This window comes from Marmota marmota, unplaced genomic scaffold, assembly GCF_001458135.2.
Source record: "Marmota marmota marmota unplaced genomic scaffold, marMar, whole genome shotgun sequence".
Lineage (NCBI taxonomy): Eukaryota > Metazoa > Chordata > Mammalia > Rodentia > Sciuridae > Marmota > Marmota marmota.
Window position 1 is genome coordinate 3,971,317 of NW_025999863.1, and position 19,165 is coordinate 3,990,481.

A 19,165-nucleotide genomic window follows, 5' to 3' on the forward strand; every position below is an offset into this window, starting at 1 on the left:
AAAAAAAAAAAAAAAAAAAAAAAAATAGGCCTGGGGATGTGGCTCAGTGGTCAAGGGCCCAAGTTTAATCCCCAGTACCTTCCCCACCAAATAAAGAAGTGGAGATAAGCCAAGCATGGTGCTGCAGGCCTTTAATCCTAGCAATTTGGGAGTCTGAGACAGGAGGGTCACAAATTGAAGCCCAGCCTCTGCAATTTAGAAAGACCATCTCAAAAGATAAAAAGAGCTGGGGATGTAGCTCAGTGGCTGAGAACTTGTCTAGCATGCGTGAGGCTCTGGGTTTTATCCCCAACACTACCCCCCCAAAAAAAAAAGGATGGGGAGTGATGGAAGGTTTGAGAAGAGGGATGAAAAGGAAGGCTGACCCCCAGGAGCCGTGGGTAGAGCTTAGCAACAACAGAAACTTGGGCGGGGGTGTGGCTGAGCAGTAGCCTATGCATGAAGCTCTGGGTACAATCCTCAGTGCTGCGGAAAAACAAAACAAAACTCTGGAACCCAATTAGGATTTGCTATAATCTAGATGGAGATTAATGGTGGCTCCAATGGGGTGGCAGGACGTAGTCAGACTCTAGATAGAATTTAAAGGCAGAGCTCACCAGAGAGAAGTGAGAGCAGTCTGCAAACCAAGTTACTGGCCCGCAGTTCCAAAAGGGGAGATCTGTTAACTGAGTGGGAAGCTGAGGGTGAGCAGCAGGAAATGTGTTATGGTTGGTATCTGATTTGCCTCTCTGCATCCCAGGGTCAGGGTTGAAATGATGTAGAAGCCATCAGTGTACAGATGAAGTAGGTGTCCGATGAGAGCTGACTGTGGATTTGGCACTGTGGATGTTGCTGGTGGCCATAAATCAGAGCACTTTGGATACTGTGGGGACCAAAAGCCAGGCTACAATGGATCCAGGAAAAATGAGAGGAAAACAGCAATACGTGTCTTTCAGGGATTTTAGTGTAAAGGGAACAGAGTCCAGGGTATGTAGCTGGAGGGAGAAACAGGGTTGTTTTTTAAAACCTGGAGGGTCGTGATAATCTAAGGAATCTTTGAAAAACAACTACACTGCTTCATTCAAACCTAAACAAAAATCAGTACTTCTCATGGGGAAATGAATGACATCTGGCTTTGACCTTTCACAACTCCCTAACTGCAAACTTGGCCCCATCCCATAAATACTTTTTTTTTTGGGGGGGGGGAGGGTTGCTGGGGATTGAACTCAGGGCACTCGACCACTGAGACACATCCCCAGCCCTATTTTGTATTTTATTTAGAGACAGCGTCTCACTCAGTTGCTTGGTACCTTGATGTTGCTGAGGCTGGCTTTGAACTCGCGATCCTCCTGCCTCAGCCTCCGGGGCTGATGGGATTACAGGCGTGCGTCACGGAGCCTGCTAGATTCCTATACTCTTGACCCTTCCTCTCACCCCGACCGTACTCTGCACTTAACCTCTGTGCCTGCCTATCTCCAAAACCTTGACCTTGGCTCAACCCTCCTACCTTGAAAGCCAGGCCAGAACCTCTGGACCTTCCTACCAGATCCTGGCCAGCTCAGTTGGACCTTTTCCCATTGCCAATAAAAGAGGCGGGGCCGAGAAGCGGAGGCAGACGGACTCGCGGTACAGCCAATACAACCGAGCTACCGAGGTCGCCGGGCCGACAGCGGGGAGAGGAGGCGCGCTCAGGAGAGCCAATAGCTAGACAGGGCGAGGCAGCGGCAACCAATAGCCTTGAGCAAGAGGCGGGGCCGTGGGGAAAGCCAATCGCTGCGGGAGACTGGAGAGGACTCAGCCAATGGCTCTAGGGCGGGGGCGTTGCCCTGAACTCCGGCTTCCTCCGTGACCCGGCTCCAGGACCATGGCCGGGAATGGGAGGTTGGCGCTGCGGACGCTGCCGGGGTCGGGCTGGGTGCGGGGCTCGGGCCCGGCGGTGCTGAGACGCCTGCAGGACTCGGCCGTGGTGCAGCCCGGCTTCTTGAGCAAGGACGAGGAGGAGACGCTGAGCCGCGAGCTGGAGCCTGAGCTGCGCCGCCGCCGCTACGAATATGATCACTGGGACGCGGTGAGGCGGACGGGGCCCGGGTCCGCGTCCGCGTCGGGGGCGGGGCCATATCTGGGCGGGGCTGCGGATAAGGGGCGGGGACAGGGAAGCCACTCGAATGCGGGGGATCAGCTGGGGGCGGGCCTAGAACAGGTTTGGGGTCTGAGGCTTTGGGGCGGAGACGCGAGTCCTAGGGAGATGGGGCGTTGCTGTGGGCGGGGGTGCGAATTTCTGCAGAGGGGTGGGACCTGGGGGATGGGAACCTGGGAACAGCAAGAGCTCTTTGGAAATGAGAGCCGGGTCCTAACTAGATCTGGAGCTAAGGGGTATTTGGGACCAAGGGTCAGACATGGATATGGAGGAGGTGAGGGAGGGTCGGGTCAGTTGTTGGGGGCAGACTAGGGTCTTGGGTGGGATCAGGTTGAGGGTGGAGACAGAAACAATGGATATTGGGATGGGGCTGGCAGCATTGGGGACCTGGAATTGGAGCCTGAGGTCAGATCTAGGTGGGGCCTGGGTTAGGGGGTTCCAGTATCAGCGAGACCCAGCTAAGGCCTTCATTGTGGCAGGGGCCAGGTTAGGGATGGGATTGTGAGTTGAGGCAGGGATAAAGGTCATGCTGGGAAAAACCAGTCCTTAGCTCTGGACTCTGTCCCTCTGTGCCTCAGTTTCCTTATTTTCTCTGGGAGCTCTCAGGCATGACCCAAGCCCTCTGTGCAGGCCATCCACGGCTTCCGGGAGACAGAGAAGTCGCGCTGGTCAGAGGCCAGCCGGGCCATCCTGCAGCGTGTGCAGTCAGCTGCCTTTGACCCTGGCCAGACCCTGCTGTCCCGGGTGCATGTGCTAGACCTGGAACCTCAGGGCTACATCAAGCCCCATGTCGACAGTGTCAAGGTGGGCAGAAGCCAGCACCTGGGAGTTCCCAGCTTGGGGTGGACAGGCCAGGCCAGAGTCTGACCCACCACCATGCTGCCTCTTTCAGTTCTGTGGAGCCACCATCGCTGGCCTGTCCCTGCTGTCTCCCAGTGTCATGAGGCTTGTGCACACCCAGGAGCCAGGGCAGTGGCTGGAACTGTTGCTGGAGCCTGGTTCCCTCTATATCCTAAGGTGCATCCAGCCAAAGAGCCCCACCCCACCAGCGTCCTGCACCTTCTCTCATTGGCCTTCACAGCAGGGACTGCCATTACTCCAGGGCGGGCCTGAGGGCTGCAGGGGGACTGGAACCCTGGTCTACCTAGAACTCATAGCCTTTTTTTCTCTTGCAGGGGCTCAGCCCGTTATGACTTCTCTCATGAGATTCTTCGGGATGAAGAGTCATTTTTTGGGGATCGGCGGATTCCACGGAGCCGACGCATCTCTGTGATCTGCCGCTCTCTCCCTGAGGGGCTGGGACCAGGGCAACCTGGACAGCCACCCCCAGCCTGCTGACCCCCAGGCCCATTCCTGTTTTACCCAGACTCTGGATTTGTGAATAAAGTTGGAGAAGGGACAGCAGCCTCCTTGCTCTGCTGTCTCCTGAGAGTGACCCCTGCAGGGGAAGCTCAGGGCTGCCAGGTGGCAGTAAGGAGCATGCTGGCTTAGCACACAGTCACCAGGCCAGGGAAGCCGATTCTTTATTGTGCTCTTTGCCAGCTCCCAGTCCACCACCCCTTCTTGTCTTCTTGCTTCCAGGCTCCAATAAATAAGTGAGCCCAGCTCCTCTAGAGCTCCATGCACAGGGAACCGGAGCTCTGGGCTGGGCACTCTCACCCACAGCTGCAGGCAGCTGCGGAGAGCTGGGGCAGCCGCTGCCAGCGGTGATGGTCATCAATGAAGGCCACATCAGCATAGCGGGTAGGCCGGCAGCAGGGCCCACCAAAGGCTCGGCCCTGGCCCCGCAGTCGGGCCAGTGTCAGACCGTGCTGGGTGCGAGCTCCTTGGGGACAGCTGCCAGCACAGTAGCAAAAGGTGATCTTCTCCTCAGAGGCATAGCCCAGGCCCAGCTCCGCCACAGGTAGGGTCAGGCTCCACAGTTGGCAGGGGCTGGCTGGGGCTCGGCGTAAGCGAGCATGGGGGTAGTGAGTGTCTAGGGGGAAAAGGGGGCATGGTTTAGGGTCAGTTCTCAGCCTGAAGGAGCTGGGAAGTCACCTGGGGTCCCTGGGGTTCTTACCCAGTGGCGGCCTGCAGGTCCCTCCAGCATCTCTTGTCTGCTCAGACAAGAACTCTTTCTCTGCCACAGGAGCCCCCTGAGTGTCAGGGCTCCAGCCGATGCCCAGCTGTAGTGATAGGAGCAGCAGAAAGCCAAGCAGGACTCTCCCCGCGGACATTGTGACAGGCAGGTCCTGAGGCTGGGGAGCCCTGTGCCTTGAATTTATCCCTTGCCTGCCCCGCAGGGAAATAACCTCTTCTTCGCCTGCGTCCTGCACAGCTGGTCCCCCAGTCCTCAGCTCTAGGCATCAGTTCCCTCTGCCCCACATCCGTCCTTCTAAGAGTTAAGGGCGCACCCCCACCCCACCCCATCCAGACATTCCACAGACCCATTTCCAACACCCCCGTCGCCCCCTGATTTACGAGTCCTGCTGGAAGCCAGGCCTGAGCCCAGTGCGGACAACCGGTGTCCCTGCTGCCCCTGCTGTCTAGTTCAGGAACCCCCATGTTGAGTGCTGGGAAGGCAACTTGGCAGGTGGTGAGGTCAAGGGGAATCTTCCAGCATGGCTTCCTCCTGAAGGATTAAGACATCATGCCCCTGTCTCCGGGCCTGGCTCAGCCAGCATCAAAACAGGAAAAGGGAGAGGCTGGGGATGGCCAAGCATGGGACACGGGGCAGGGATTCCTGTCTTGGGAGGAAACCTGAGGGCCCAACTGCAGCCCTATCCTGGCACCTGAGAGCATCAGCCAAGGGGAGCTAGACTTCTAGGTCCAAGGTGAAGCCAGCAGTAAGTCATGGCAAGGCATGGGTTCTTGTGGCCTTCACACCCATGGGACCTGGTGTGAGTGTTCGGTGTTTAGTGCTGTGCCTGGCGCTGAGGAGCTGCCCAGAGCTTTTTTTTTTTAAATACTTATTTTTTAGGTGTAGATGGACACACGCAATCCCTTTATTTTTATGTGGTGCTGAGGATGGAACCCAGGTCTGGCCCGTGCTAGGCGAGCGCTCTACCACTGAGCCACAGTCCCAGCCCTCTGCCCAGAGCTTTTGAGGCAGGAGATTACTAATAGCTTGTTGGCTGTGTGTGAGGAGGTGCCTGGTCCCACACAGAGGAGAGGTTAAAGCTTGGAGATGCTGCACCCCACGATTCGGAGTGTAAATTGGTAGCTCTTTGCATGAGCAACTGTGACTAAAATCGCCCCAGGAAACCTCCTTCAGGAGCTCCTCCACCTGGGAACTAAGCTGTAAGCCCAGGATACTAGCTGCACCTTTGTTACTGGAAGACATGGGTCCGCAGGGACCTGCGTCCGTGATTGTCGTGGTGGTTGTTGTTGCAGTACATATTTATGTTACTTTCAGAAAAAAAAAAAAGTCACTTAAGTCATCCAGAACTACACCTGGGATTTGAGCCCCAGGTCCCCAGAATGCCAGGCTTCTAGCCTGACCAAAGGTGACACTGCCTCCCTCAGATGCTTCCTGGCCTGAGGTGGACTCTGGGTCAGAATACACACAGCAGGAACGACAGGGGTGGAACCTCCCGGGTAAGGAGTCGTGCTGCTCTCCTGAGGCCCAAAACCCTGGCCGAAGGACGGGAGGAAAGTTGGACCACACGGGGGATTCCTGGGAATTAGCCTGCTATCTCAGGCATCCCTCGGGGCAGCCAGGGGCCTGCAGAACTGGGTGGGGCAGTTTTCCACCTGCAGTTTCCAGCTGAGGGTAGGACCGAGGCCTGACCTCTGCCTTCAGCCAGGTCATTCAATGTTGTGATGTGGTGGGGTTGTGTCCCGCGAGGAGGTGAAGCAACAGAGTCCACACACGAAGACTCCGGGAGTCAGGCTTGGTGGCGCTGAGCTCGTTTTATGGCGGCAGAGCTACAGTTTATGTAGGGCATGTCTACCCATCACCATTGTATAAGCCAGCAGCACAACATCTTGGAGCCAGTCATCATAAGGATCAAAACCAGCCGTACTACGGGCAAGTAAAGGAGCCTGCCAAGCGGTCGGGGAGGGCAGGAAGGGTCACCACCGGACGTTTCCAATGGCCTGTCCTAGAGCAAACAGGTGTTCCCGTTCACTCACACTGGGAGGTTTCTCACTCTACCCATCCACGGCTGTCACCCACACCGCGGGCTGGTTCTTTCCCACATTTCCCCCCCTTTTTTTGGTATACATATACTAACATAGCTTGCTCAGTTTCCATCTTATAAGTGTAGGCACTTTATAAAGACATACAGTATAAAATACAAATGACACCTATGCCAGCGATAACCCAGTTGGTGGGGTCAATCAGAGCTGAAAACTTGTCCCATAGCCTCTGCAGGAAGGAAGGACTGAGGATTAGGTTTGCTTTAGTTTCATTTAGGCTAAGAATATGGGGATGCAGCGTCATGGTGAAATTTCTAAAAGCTAGATTCCAGGGTCCTTTTAACCGTTTAGCTAATTCAAACCGGGGCTTTGTGATATTTTCTACAGGGATAGCTGTTTGACAAACATACAGATATTGAGGAATACAGGGTATCCTACATTTAATCGGACGATATCGATTTTTTCATCCATGAGATTAACCTGTTGTTGTAGCATTAGGATACCTCCCTGCAAGTGTAGGTTAAGTTGTTCTTACACAGTTAGGGCTCTAGCGGAGCGTTGAACTACCTGGTTGATAGTGGCAGCATTAGCTATAACTGGGCTAAAGCTATCCCAGCAGCCGTGGCAGCAAGAGAGGCAGCAACAATGGCGGCAGTAATATCAAAATCCCATTTTGGACATGAGAGGGAGATCTCTTTGGTAAAGTGTACCTTTGGTGAAATGGACAGAGGAACTGTCTGTCATCTGTTGGGAACCACAATATGGGGGGTGTCCTCATGAGCACTGCTGTCTTAATGGAGGGGTTCCAGCAATTGGTCAACATACAGGAGGAATTAGTGCAGTCGAGGTGACCTCTGGTGGGGTGGACTGTAGAACTTACAAAGAAAAAAGTGGTTTAACACACACATGTCCCCGAGTAGCACGGGTAGCAACAGGAGAATCAAAGATGCCATTAAACCAGATTGCATCAACGGTGACAATAGGGCTAATATCCATACATTTATAGGGGCCACATATTAATGGTCTACCCAGTTGTGCAGGACCAGGGGTATTTGTATTCTAAGATTTACCCTTCTGGATTTTGGTTGGCTTAGCGGCGCTGTTTTTTAGGTGGGAGCCTCCCAAGCTGCAGGGCTGAGACCAACTAATGAGCTCATCCAAGAGGACGAATGGTCGGATGATGGAAAGGCAATTTCTCCATGTTATGGCCTCTAGAGGCGTAGAGCTATTTGTATATTTGCGTGATAGGCAGGGCTGTAAGAATGGTCGGGGCCATGAGCGGGACTCCCTAACTCGAACCTCCATGCTTTCCCTTTCTAGGGAGAGAGGCCCATATCCCATGATGCTCTGGAGAGCCCTGGTTCCCAGAAGGTGTCATTATGGAAGCATGGTACAGACTGGCATATTTCCCCCACATTGGAAGTGTTAGCAAGAAGCAAAAAGGTCCATGTATGATTGACTTTAAGTGATGGGTTCCAAGAATACTGTACCATGGGATCCAACATTACAGGAATGAGAGGTAACATTAGTAGCAAACAAGAAGGGCAAGACTGTATCGTCTAGGCCAACAGGTAACAAAACTCCAGGAGTTGGTGCCCCCGCCTATCATGCCTGTGCTCGTGAGTAGCGGTGGTGATGGTGCAAGGTAACAGAAAAAGAGTGTCCGCCCCTGGCTCCGGGTCTGGGGCCATATCCTGGGCTTGTTGAGCCAAGCTCTCTGTCCCCCCAGGTTCTTTATGTCCCCCCAAGTTATTTTTTGTGCTCTTCTACCATGAGATCGTCCGTGATGGCGTGGGCATTTCTTCCTTCCATTGCTGGTGGCAGAGGTGTCGGCAGGCAAAGTGCCAGGAAAGCCACAGGCGGAGCCGGGAGGTGGGGTGTCGTCAACAGAGAGCTCCTTCAGGTGCCTGGCTGGTGGTTCCACCATCCTGGGTGGGAGATTCATGTTGTAGGACTGGGTGGATGGTCTTTGTCGGGATCCAGATGAGCCGAGAGGCCATTTCTGGAATGACACAAGCAAAACCTCGCCCTTGGGTTAGCTGTGGGTGTGGGCCATTCCACCAATTGGTCATTGGGTCCTTCCAGTGGACTAGGGGGAGCGGGAACCCCAATGCTTAGTAGCTGGGGAAAGACCTGATGCATCAAAAGTTAAAAAATTTAAAGTTATCAATGATTGTGTCAGGAGAGTGTTAGGGTCCCCTTATTTCCCCCTTTTTCTTTTTGTAGTTGAGTTTTTATGGTTCGGTGGGCTCTTTCCACTATACCTTGTCCCTGGGGGTTATAGGGGATACCAGTTATATGAGTGATGTTCCAATTATGTAGGAACTTTGTAAATTTGGGGGATGTATAGGATGGGCCGTTATCTGTCTTGATTGCCCAAGGTACACCCATGCAGAGTTCAGCCTGGGTGACTCTGGAGAGAAATTCTGGAAACACTCATTGGGTTTTTGAATTAAGGACCTGAGATGGACTTCTGCCTGAGTAGAGGGGACACCCTTAAAGGCGCGCTGTGCACACAGACGGATCTGATCAAAGTATTGGGCCACCCCCACCACAGCCTGGGGGTACTATGGTTTCCTTCACCCTTACACATATCCACGGTAATGGCAACTTGAGCAGAGCATTGCGGATGGCCCGTTGGTCACATTCATCACTAGAGGAAGCTTTCTACTGTAGAAACTGGGGTCTTGTAAGGATGGCCCACATGAGCATGATCCAATCATGGGGAGTTTGGGGATTATCTGCCCATTGGTCCATAAGCTGCTCCATATAGGGAGAGTCCAGACCATCTTCTAGGGTGGCCTATGTATGACAGCTAGATCCTTTTGGGTTGGAGCAATCCAAGGCTGATTTGATTTGCTACATTGGGCCCTACACCAACAGGGAAAGCCTGGGTGGCATGGGACCTCATCTTAAGCAAGTCTGAGTATTGATTCAAAAAGGAGTTATTAGAATAGGGTGGTGTGGGGCCTGCGGAGCTGGAGGAGACTGGCCACTGGATGGCAGTAGAGGCCAAGGATAAAGGGAGAGGGAGCCATGGACCCCTGCAGTTATGGGCTGGGTACAGGGAGGGGCCCCCCTGCTCAGGCAGGCAGGTGTTGGTGCCTCAGAGGAAGTGTTGGCGGAGGCCCCTAAGGGTGCATTTGCTTCCTGTGGAGGGGGGCTGGCAGTGGCAGAGGAACCTTCAAATCTAAGATCAGGCCTTTCAGCTACAAGGACATTGTGCTGGCTGACAACATCATCTGCAGTGGTCCTAAACATGCTATGATGGCGGTAAGGACTGGGAAGAAAGGAAGGGGGAAGGCTTGGCTTTCTTGAATTTCCCTATTCCGAGCCAACACAAGGAAGTGATGCCAGAGCTCTTTGTCCCAAAGTGTATCAGAGGACATACAGGGTGCCAAGCAAACCACATTGTCCCTGAAGTCAAAGATATCAGGGTCTTTGGTCTTGAGATGGCGGCTCTGGGAAAGGATCCTGAGCCCAAAGAGCCAAAGAACAACGGTTACTATGGCATTCAGAAGGAGAAGTCCCCGGATCGGGGCCCACTGATGTTAAGGGAGTAGGTGGAAGGAATCAGGGGACATGGAAAAGGTGTATTGGGTCAAAAAGTGCTGTTTGGGAGGGAGACTTCCCTGGCTGTCACTCCGGGGGCCAGCTGTCACCCGTCTGTCCCTCACTGTGTCTCAGAAGTGAAGGGTGGCTATAAGCCGTGACCTTCATGGTTTCGGCACTGGGAGACCAGACCCTTACTTGTGCCTTCTGGATGAACCAAGGGGCTCCCACTTTGTAGCAAACCAGGGAGCAGGGGGTTATGTGCCTCCCTAATAAATCCTATCAAAGAGGCGACAAACTGAACCCACAAACCAAAAGCAAAAAGGGGGAAAGAGGTCCGAGCACTCAGCAGGCGCAGATGTAGAAGCTGATCAGGGGCACTCACCTTTCCTTTGTTGCCACAGAAGTCGTCCCGCAGGGGCCGCCCCACATTGTCGGACACCAGATGTTGTGACGTGGTGACGTTGCGTCCCGCGAGGAGGTGAAGCAACGGAGTGCACACACGAAGACTCCGGGAGTCAGGCTTGGTGGCGCTGAGCTCGTTTTACGGCGGCAGAGCTACAGTTTATGTAGGGCATGTCTACCCATCACCACTGTATAAGCCAGCAGCACAACATCTTGGAGCCAGTCATCATAAGGATCAAAACCAGCTGTACTACGGGCAAGTAAAGGAGCCTGCCAGGCAGTCGGGGAGGGCAGGAAGGGTCACCACCGGACGTTTCCAATGGCCTGTCCTAGAGCAAACAGGTGTTCCCGTTCACTCACACTGGGAGGTTTCTCACTCTACCCATCCACGGCTGTCACCCACACGGCGGGCTGGTTCTTTCACAATGCAATACGGGTTCAAAGGTAGTGGCTGTAGCCAGATCTCTCAGCCACACTGCTGTCCAGAAACCTTCCTACAGGGAACCTGGTGGGGCTGGACATGCAAAAGCATTACCTGGCTTGAGGGGCGAGAGGGCACCCCAGAAACACCCTAGGGAACTGAAAATAGGCCCAGATGCTAAAGCCAGAAAAAAGGACACGAGGCTCTGGTGGCCATGCAGACAAAGACTGAGGGGAGCTGGGCAGGGCGGCACACACCTGTATCCCAGAAGCTCGGGTGGCTGAGGGGATCCTGAATTCAAAGCCAGCCTCAGCAACTTAGGCCCTGAGCAACGTAGAGAGACCTTGTCTCAAAATAAAAGTTAAAAAGGCCTGGGGATGTGGCTCAGTGTTAAGCGCCCCTGGGTTCAGTCCACACCCCTGGGTTCAGTCCACAGTACCAAAAAACAAACAGAACTCTGAGCTGAGAACCACACACAAAACAGGCAGGGGCGCACTCCCTAATAACTTTTGAAAGCAAAGGTAAAACCATCTTGAATGACCTGCCTAAAAAGTAGGCCTGCCAGGACGCCTGCGAGGACCCCACCCCAAATCACAACCTGAGAAATATCCTATCCACAAGGGAAGGCAGAGGACACTGCAGATGCTCACAACTGCAGATTCTAGACTCGTCAAACAAGCTGTAAGGTAGGGATGCTTAAAATAAAAACCTAAGAATTCAAGAGGGGATCAAAAACATCAGGGACAAGACACTACCCAAACACAGCAGTTGATCTGAAAAACAAAAATACTAGTGTGGGCAACTGACAGTGGAGTCACTGGAACTGAGCGCTTGCTAGGTCTTGGGCCAGGAGCCTGGCTGAAGGCAGAGGCCCTGAAGGTAGTCGAAGCCACAGCCGCTATGACTGGGCTGTCCCAGTGCACGTGCTGAGCTGCCAGGAGAGCCCTGTCTTCCAGGTGCCTATAAGGCAACAGGAGGCGGCACCAGAGAGTGACTGGGGAAGGATACTGCCCAGGCACTTCTGTGGTCGCTAATACAGGGGCGCAGGACTCGAGGACAACCAGGCAGCAGACGTGGGCAGGTCTGGAACAGACAGTTTTATTGGGCAGGGGTAGATCTCAGTCCTTGAGGGAGAAGTGCATCTTGTCATTGACCATCTTGCGCTCCGGGTTGAGCCGCTTCAGGATCTGGGCCAGCACGTTCACCGTCTGCTCACTGCTCAGCCCCGTCTTCTTGGTCTGAAACTTTTTCAGTAGGTCTTTAGTGGTCATGGGCTTCCGCGTCAGGTAGCGGCGCACGGCGTCCTCGGTCACCTGCACATCACTGAGGAACAGAGGGTCAGGGTCAGCGAGATCCTGCAGTGGCCCCTGCCCAGCCCCTGCGTCCTAACCAACTTACCCGCTGCAGGGCGTGGACTTTCCAGAGGGCGGCTGCGGGGTCGACTTTCCGGACAGGCTCTGGGGCGCGGCGTCCAGCCGTAACCGCTTGGCGGCTGGTGCCTCGCTGACTCTCTTCCCTGTGGGAGCAGGGTCAGGATGAGTCTTGGGGTGGAGGGTGGACCCTAGCCCAGGGACTCAGGAGCACACAGATCGGGCCGATAGCTCACCTTGCTCCAGTTTGTTGGCAGCTGCCCGCAGGGTGGAGGAGGTGCTGGTCCCCTCTGCACTGGGTGTGCCAGGGCGGCTGCTGCCCCGTGAACTGCCTCCCGACGGCTTCCGCTCCCTCTTGGGGGGTGTCTTCTTTTTCTGCAGAGGTTAGGGTGGGGGGTGTGAGCCTGCAAGCAGACACCTGCCTGGCCCAGGCCCCAGACTGCTACTTACCGCCATGAACAGGGCTGAGGAGGCCTCACTGTCAATGTCACTCTCCTCCGAGCTGTCTGACTCATCACTGCTGTCTGCAGGAGCACAGCAAGACCCCGCCCATCACTTCCACCAGGGCAGGAGGCTCAGGGGGAGGGGTGGGGGGCAGGGCACCAGGGCCTGCGCGAGGCCGACAAGGGGAGCCCACCTTTCCTGCGCCTCTTCTCCTGCGGGGTGGGGGCCTTCTTCTCCTCCTCCTCCTCCTTGTCCTCCTCAGGAGGCTTCTCCTCCTCGCTCTCCTCGCTGCTCTCACTGTGCTCATCGACACCTGGCGAGGGGACGGGGTGAGCAGAGCGGGAGGGACCCTGCCTGCTGACTGCCCCCAGCACCTGGCCCCCGCCTACCTTTGGGCCCGTCCTCCTGCTGCGGCACCTTCGGTTTGCCCTCTGCCTCGTCCTGGGAGCTGCTGTAAGACAGAGGCGGGCAGAGGGTGAGCGGGCGCCTCTGGAGGCCAGCCAGGGTCTCACAGCCGCCTCCCGCCTGCCTCACCTGGAGCCATCGGACATGTAGTCTACCTCCTGGCCCTCAAAGTCACCGTCATCACTGTCCTCAAAGGCCTCATCATCCGAGCCCTTCTTCTTCTTCTTCCTGCCCGCCTTGGTCAGTGGCTTCTTCTTCTTGGCCCTGGGGGCTCTGCTGCCTGGGGGAGAGCAGAGGGGACTCAGGCCATGGACCACTGCGTCCTTCAGGTTCTACCATGTTCTGACGCCCTGGGAGTGGATGACTGGCCCCCCAGGCCTGGCCAGTTGTTCCAGAAGGCGGGGGCAGATCTGCGAGCAGCGCTTACAGCAAGCAGCCCAGTCCAGAGCCGCCCGCAGACCCAGGCTCACACACCACTGCCCCAAATCACCCAGAGCCAGGTGAGAGACGCCAGCCATTCAGCCCCAGTGGAGGCTGTGCCTCGGCTCTCCAGCTCCTGCCTTCCAGTCATTTCCAGGACAACAATGACTACAAGCCTCTCTTGGTGACATCAGCCCATCAGCCCCCTCTCCATCTACAGTCAGCACGAGCGACACTTACCCTCCTCGCCGCTGGCGTCGCTGTCATCAGAGGACATCTCCAGGTCATCCTCCAGGTCGTGGATGCGCAGCTCGCTGGCCTTCCTGCGGCCCCGCTTCTCCTTCCCCTCCTCGTCCTCATCCTGGTCCTGGTCCTTCAGCCGCCGCTGCTGCATGATGCTGAAGTGGTTCAGGACCTTATTCCTCCTGTGGGCCAAGTGAAGGCAAGGCAGGGTGACCAGGGGCTCGGCATCTGCACCTCCGTGTGCAGGACCCAGGGGGTGACAGGAACCACAGACGCTGCCTTAGCAAGGGGCTCAGCCAGGGCCACAAGACACACTGGAATCCCATGAGGGAACTGGCTGCCCACCTCCCTCCACCTGAGGGCCTCAAGGTCTGGATGGTGCTAGAGTCTCTGCCCCCTGGGGCACAGGGCCATTCCCAGGCCACAGACTGGCCATCTCGTATTCATGTCACACTCCTCTTATCCTTTACAGGTACCTTTCTCTTTCTCTTAATGACAGGCAGAGTGACATTTCCACTGGAACACCATTCCATGGATCATGGCAACCAATGACGGCCCTTCACTTAGTGAAGGGCTCAGGGGCTACATCCAACAGTGAGTGCAAAATTCACAGGCACTGTAGGAAGGAACGAAACCTGTCCCAACACGGTGAATGCCTTTAACACTACATAAGTGCACACTGAGAAATGGTGACGAGACATTTTATGTTTTAAACTACAATCTTCAGGTTTTCATAATTATTAAAAAAGAGAGGGGGCGGGGAATGTAGCTCAGTGGTTAAGCGCCCCTGGGTTCAATTCCCAGTACCAAAAAAAAAAAAAAGGAGAATAGCCCTGGTAGAGGTCAGATGAATCCAAGGACAACATGCTCGGGGAACATGGAAGACACCCTGGGCTGGGTGTGGCGCAGTGGCAGCGTACGTGCCTAGCATGTACAAGGCCCTGGGTTCTGTCCCTAGCATTGGAAAAAAAAAAAAAAGGAAAAAAACCAAAAAGCCAAATACCCAAGGATACACACTGCACGCTGTGGGACTCCACTCAGAGGGGCCCTGGGACCCTCAGATCCAGAGACTGAGAACATCATGGCCGGTGCCAGGCACTGGGGAGTTAGTGTTGGATGGGGTTCAGTTTGGGAAGATGGTAAAATTCTGTAGACGACTGGTGGTGACCATTGTTAAACAGTGTGACTGTCCTTAAAAACAAAACAAAACAGGCCGGGTGCAGTGGCACACACCTATAATGTCAGTGGCTTAGGAGGCTGAGGCAGGAGGATCGCGAGTTCAAAGCCAGCCTCAGCAAAAGTGAGGCACTAAGCAACTCAGTGAGACCCTGTCTCTAAATAAAATACAAAATAGGGCTGGGGATGTGGCTCAGTGGTCGAGTGTCCCTGAGTTCTATCCCCTGATCCCCGCCCCTGCCCCGCAAAAATAAATAAATAAATAAGACTGATGAGTGTGCTGACCAAATGTCCTGACTTCTGCTTCTAATGTGCCTGTCTGCACATCAGAAAAAGATGAGTAACACTCTACTGTCACATGTGTCTAAATAGAACAAATTTTAAACATAATAATTGACGTCATTACCCTAAGTACATGTATGGAGACACGAATGGTGTGAATATACTTTATATACAACCAGAGATATGAAAAATTGTGCTCCATATGTGTAATATGAATCGTAATGCATTCTGCTGTCATATATAACAATTTACAATTTTAAAAATGCCCTTGAACCTGCAGGGAGCCACAGTCAGGTCATGGCCTGGCCCATGAAACAGGTGCACAGGACCTGCCTGCGGCCTGCACGTGCCAGCACAGCTTGGCCTGCTGCTAGGGAAGCACAACAATGCTTGTTGGCTAAGCAGATTGAACTTGTGATCCAGAGATGGCACATCCCTCCTGCTTTGACTCATTAAAACAACAAACTTTTCTCCTGGAAGCTGTGAAAGCAGATTCTAAAGACAATATCACAAACAGAGAGGAAAGCAGAGAGCACCACAGGGGGTGCCTGCCCAGGGCCACAATAAAGCCTCAGGGGGTCAAGAAGCAGAGCAAGGCACAGACAGTAGCGGGCAGAGGATCCCAGGCCAGAGGCTAACCCAGGGGAGAAGGGGACTGGAGCTAAGCTAATCTTGGTCCAATGTGAAAATTTCAACTCAAGGAAATGATTAAACAAAGGTGGGGCCAGGAAGGGAGGATGTCTTTCAGCCCTTTGAGGGCTGTGATTCCTTGGGCCATTCCTGCCACTCTGTGACACACGCAGACAAGAGTTTTGCAGACATGCCCACAGCGCCATCCTGCACCAAATGGATGCCCCAGGGCTGCAGTGACCCAGGAATGTCAGATCCTCAGCTAGGACTGCAAGGCCCATGTTCCCAGCTCCCCCCACAATCACTCTGCTCCAGCTTGTTTTGCCATGTCCTTGGCCCCACAACTGTACCTGTGCCGTCCCCATTTCCAAGGCCAGAAATGCCATGGCTGCATCAGGAGGCCCCTTTTGAGCCCCCTTGTAAAGGTCCCCTTGCAGTGGCACGTGAAAGAGACCCACCAAGGCAGCTAACCCCGCAGCTGCCAGCTGGCCCCACGCTGCTCTGCCACCTCCTGCACCAGGTTCACCAGCTCTCAAGGGTCCATATCTCCCTGAGAGCTCTGTGTGGGCGGGTGGGCACTGCCTTGGTCCGCCGAGTGCCCAGACTCCAGCACAGCTTGGCCTGCTGCTAGGGAAGCACCTCCTGGCCCCTGCCAGCTCACCTCTCCCACTCCTCCTCAGCCTCCTCAGCCGTGAGCGTGCGGTGTCGAGCCAGTGGTGTGAAATTGTACCAGTTGTGTACAGGAAAGGCCTCGAAGGCTCCGTCAGGACACTGGGTGAAGATGTAGTAGGATGTGTTCTCCGTCACTCCTCCCTTCTTTATGCCCTTGAACCTGCAGGGAGCCACAGTCAGGTCATGGCCTGGCCCATGAAACAGGTGCACAGGACCTGCCTGCGGCCTGCACGTGCCTCCCTGTGTGCCTCCTCTGTAGCACCTGGGGAAAGCCCATGACAAGCCCTGGGCAAGCCCAGATGAACCCAGCTTCGATTTTCCCAGCTGGAGGGCAGGGACAGCGCTCCCTCTTAGTAGAGCAAGTTCAATATTGGGCTTATGCAACAATCACTTATGGCTCTGTCACATGGGCTATGACCAGGAACTCAAGAAGCCAGACTGGAGCAGATCTGAAGTGGACACTCAACCCAGGCCATCATCTCCTTGAGCCCAAACAACTGCCCATGGCCTCCACCCTTACTTGCTGTTATCCCAAATCCAGGCAATCTTAATCTGAGTCCTTTCCCAGCCTATAACTTTTCAAGGCTCCCCTGGGCACCCAGAACCCTGCACAACCCAGTTCTACCTGGAATGCCTGCGCCAACCTGCAACACCCTTCCTGCTCTGCCCCAGAATGCCCTTTCCAAAAGGTCATCACAAGAGACAAGTGCCACTGATGGCCCTCAGGGCTGCCACAGAAGCAGGCATAAGTACCAACTTGGTTCATGTTCAAAAACAAAATAAGGGAGGAAGTGCAGGCACGGTTATCTCACACAGCTGGGGAACTGAGGTTCAGAGGAGGCACCCAACAAGTGCACAGTGTGTCGGGGGGTGGTCCCTAGGTTGGCACACTTCCTCCGCTGCCACTTACTTTCTGCCTGATTTTCCATTGACACGTAGGAGCCAGGGCTGGTCCTCAGGCCGGAACTCCTTGAGGATGATGCCGTACTTTTTCCGACGAGCCTCTTCCCGAAGCTTGCGGTTGAACTCACTGCCTGCACCTGACTCAGGCATCTCCTCCTCCTGGTAAATCTTCTTGTTACTCAAGTCCCTCTCTAGCCGGGCCTGGAGGGGAAGGAAGAAAAGTCTCTCAGGGGCCCACCTTGGCTTGGGCCGTGCTCCTGTGAGGAACACCCCTAACTCTCACTACACTGTACTCCAGGTGCTCAAAGCCAACTTCCCTCTTAGCAAAAAGAGCACAGGATGCTAGCTAGCACTTGATGAATCTGGGTAAAGGGAATTTGGCACTTACAACAACAACAACTACTTATTAAATAGAACGATGATAATAATATATTACAACGAAAGTTGTAAGACTCTCTCAAAATACCTTGTACTTTCCTCTTTTCATTTAAAAGAGGCACTTTACGCCTTTGACATATCCAACTTTCCAGCATCACTGCTCTTGTGCTTTTGAGTTCTTAGTAAAAGAAGGGTTACTGGAACACAAGCACTGAGATATCAGATCAGTTGATCTGATAATGGAGACACCTACTAAGGCCTCCCAGGCTGGCCTTACACTTATGATTCTCCAGGCTTGGACTTGGCAGTAGCTGGAATTATAGGTGTGTACCATTGCCTCTGGCACCTTAGTTACCATTACAGCTAAACAACCATAACCATCCTTGAGTCTAAGGTCAGATTCTCTAATCTTCCACCACTTCCCAGAACCAGAGACTTACCTGATTCCATGTAGCAAAATTGACTTTATCAGCTGCATTGAAAGCCATTATGTTATATTTTTTGGTTGTGTTCCTGGAGGGGGCAAAAAAGGCAGTGCTAATTCAATTAGTCATTCAGCAAACCCACCTGGTTCAGCTCTTTGTGCTGCACAGTGCTGAGAACATATGAAAGACTCCAAGGATCCCCACTTTGTCATGGAAGCTGGATCCATCTCCTCCCAATCTCAAAAAGATGAGGAATAACAAAGATTTGGGGGAACCCAAGATGTGGGGGATAACTGAGAACTTGGCCTAGTGAGGAGGGAGCACAGGCAGGGAATGCTTCCTGGAGAAGGAAAATGCTGGAACTGAATTTTACAGGATGGAATCACAGTTGGTATGGAAGGACACTAGTGGCAGAGGGGACAGTATGTACAAAGATTTAACCAGTTTCAAACAGAACAAAGTAGCTGATTGGAAGCTCGCTAAGGTTTCGATTTTTTTTTTTTTTTTCGGGGTGGGCAGGGCCAGGGACTTACTTGGGAACTCGAACAACATACTCGGTGACATTCGGAGCGCCAGGACCCTGCGGAGAGGAGGCAGGATGGTGAGTGAGGGGCCGCCAGCCAGGCCGCCGCCGGGACCCCCGAACCCTGCTTCATTCGTACTCACCAGGGCCGCCATGGTCAGTGGGTCGGGTCCAGTCCGATGTGGATTCTGTTCGTCTGGTGCGGGGCCCGCGTCCCTTAGTCTCGAGCAAGCCGCACTCTAGGTGTCAGGCTTCCGATTCCGAGAGAGGACAGCGAAGACTGCAAGCACTACGCCCCGCGGGCCCTGGGAAAAAAACACCCGGAAGTAACCCTCCCCACGTCATTTTGCGCACGCGCCGCAGCCCGGCCGGAAGCGGAAGTCCGCTGCTGACCGACGGCACCATCCTCCAGTGTTGTGGGTAGTCAAAACTATCGTTTGTGTTTTCCCCTCCCCATCCCATCTCAGACTCAACACACCCAGGCCCACTGTGAGACAAATAAGCCGCTTTCGGTGGCAGACATGCTTGTGTACGACGCGGATAATTTAACCACGACGTGTGGAAACGCCTTCCTCCGTAATGTCACAGCCAGGGGCCGCGGGGCACCCTGGGTAAGCTGGGAGGAAACGTCTCGCGGGTCCCGGGTGCTTCGCGCATGCGCCGCCGCGCTCCGGCAATGGG

General features: G+C 54.3%; 3 protein-coding genes across 5 annotated transcripts; 1 reads left to right on the plus strand and 2 right to left on the minus strand.

Moving 5' to 3' along the window:
- The first annotated feature begins 1,803 nt into the window (after positions 1 to 1,803).
- Positions 1,804 to 3,515, plus strand: Alkbh7 (alkB homolog 7). Its single transcript, XM_015503674.2, has 4 exons — positions 1,804 to 2,047; positions 2,747 to 2,920; positions 3,009 to 3,133; positions 3,292 to 3,515. Exons 1-4 carry the CDS (start codon positions 1,844 to 1,846, stop codon positions 3,452 to 3,454), a joined length of 666 nt encoding a protein of 221 aa, XP_015359160.1. The 5' UTR covers positions 1,804 to 1,843; the 3' UTR covers positions 3,455 to 3,515.
- A 116-nt stretch (positions 3,516 to 3,631) lies between these two features.
- Positions 3,632 to 4,394, minus strand: Pspn (persephin). Its single transcript, XM_015503678.2, has 2 exons — positions 4,176 to 4,394; positions 3,632 to 4,091 (listed from the first exon to the last, which is right to left on the minus strand). The coding sequence occupies exons 1-2, from the start codon at positions 4,330 to 4,332 to the stop codon at positions 3,772 to 3,774; spliced, it is 477 nt and encodes a 158-aa protein (XP_015359164.1). The 5' UTR covers positions 4,333 to 4,394; the 3' UTR covers positions 3,632 to 3,771.
- Positions 4,395 to 11,691: 7,297 nt separating this feature from the next.
- Gtf2f1 (general transcription factor IIF subunit 1) lies at positions 11,692 to 19,056 on the minus strand. Of its 3 annotated transcripts, none has more exons than XM_015503668.2 (13): positions 18,628 to 19,056; positions 18,495 to 18,541; positions 17,977 to 18,073; positions 17,166 to 17,359; positions 16,245 to 16,415; positions 13,493 to 13,677; positions 12,962 to 13,112; positions 12,817 to 12,878; positions 12,621 to 12,740; positions 12,434 to 12,507; positions 12,220 to 12,358; positions 12,012 to 12,129; positions 11,692 to 11,936 (listed from the first exon to the last, which is right to left on the minus strand). In XM_015503668.2, exons 1-13 carry the CDS (start codon positions 18,637 to 18,639, stop codon positions 11,732 to 11,734), a joined length of 1,575 nt encoding a protein of 524 aa, XP_015359154.1. In that variant the 5' UTR covers positions 18,640 to 19,056; the 3' UTR covers positions 11,692 to 11,731. The 3 variants fall into 3 exon arrangements, with proteins under 3 accessions (XP_015359154.1, XP_015359155.1, XP_048668555.1); XM_015503669.2 differs by having other exon boundaries at positions 17,977 to 18,049; positions 18,628 to 19,051; XM_048812598.1 differs by lacking the exon at positions 17,977 to 18,073 and adding an exon at positions 18,104 to 18,199 and having other exon boundaries at positions 18,628 to 19,049.
- Between the last annotated feature and the right edge of the window lie 109 nt (positions 19,057 to 19,165).

What these genes read in the sequence shown, in the direction of transcription:
- Alkbh7 (XM_015503674.2), top strand. Translation starts at nt 1,844, where the DNA reads ATGGCCGGGAATGGGAGGTTGGCGCTGCGGACGCTGCCGGGGTCGGGC. An exon ending in AATATGATCACTGGGACGCG is followed by an intron (nt 2,048 to 2,746) that starts GTGAGGCGGACG and finishes CCCTCTGTGCAG; the next exon opens with GCCATCCACGGCTTCCGGGA. An exon ending in CCCATGTCGACAGTGTCAAG is followed by an intron (nt 2,921 to 3,008) that starts GTGGGCAGAAGC and finishes TGCCTCTTTCAG; the next exon opens with TTCTGTGGAGCCACCATCGC.
- Pspn (XM_015503678.2), bottom strand. Translation starts at nt 4,332, where the DNA reads ATGTCCGCGGGGAGAGTCCTGCTTGGCTTTCTGCTGCTCCTATCACTA. An exon ending in GACCTGCAGGCCGCCACTGG is followed by an intron (nt 4,092 to 4,175) that starts GTAAGAACCCCA and finishes TTTTCCCCCTAG; the next exon opens with ACACTCACTACCCCCATGCT.
- Gtf2f1 (XM_015503668.2), bottom strand. An exon ending in ATTTTGCTACATGGAATCAG is followed by an intron (nt 17,360 to 17,976) that starts GTAAGTCTCTGG and finishes CTTCCCCTCCAG; the next exon opens with GCCCGGCTAGAGAGGGACTT. An exon ending in GGAGAAGAGGCGCAGGAAAG is followed by an intron (nt 12,508 to 12,620) that starts GTGGGCTCCCCT and finishes GTGCTCCTGCAG; the next exon opens with ACAGCAGTGATGAGTCAGAC.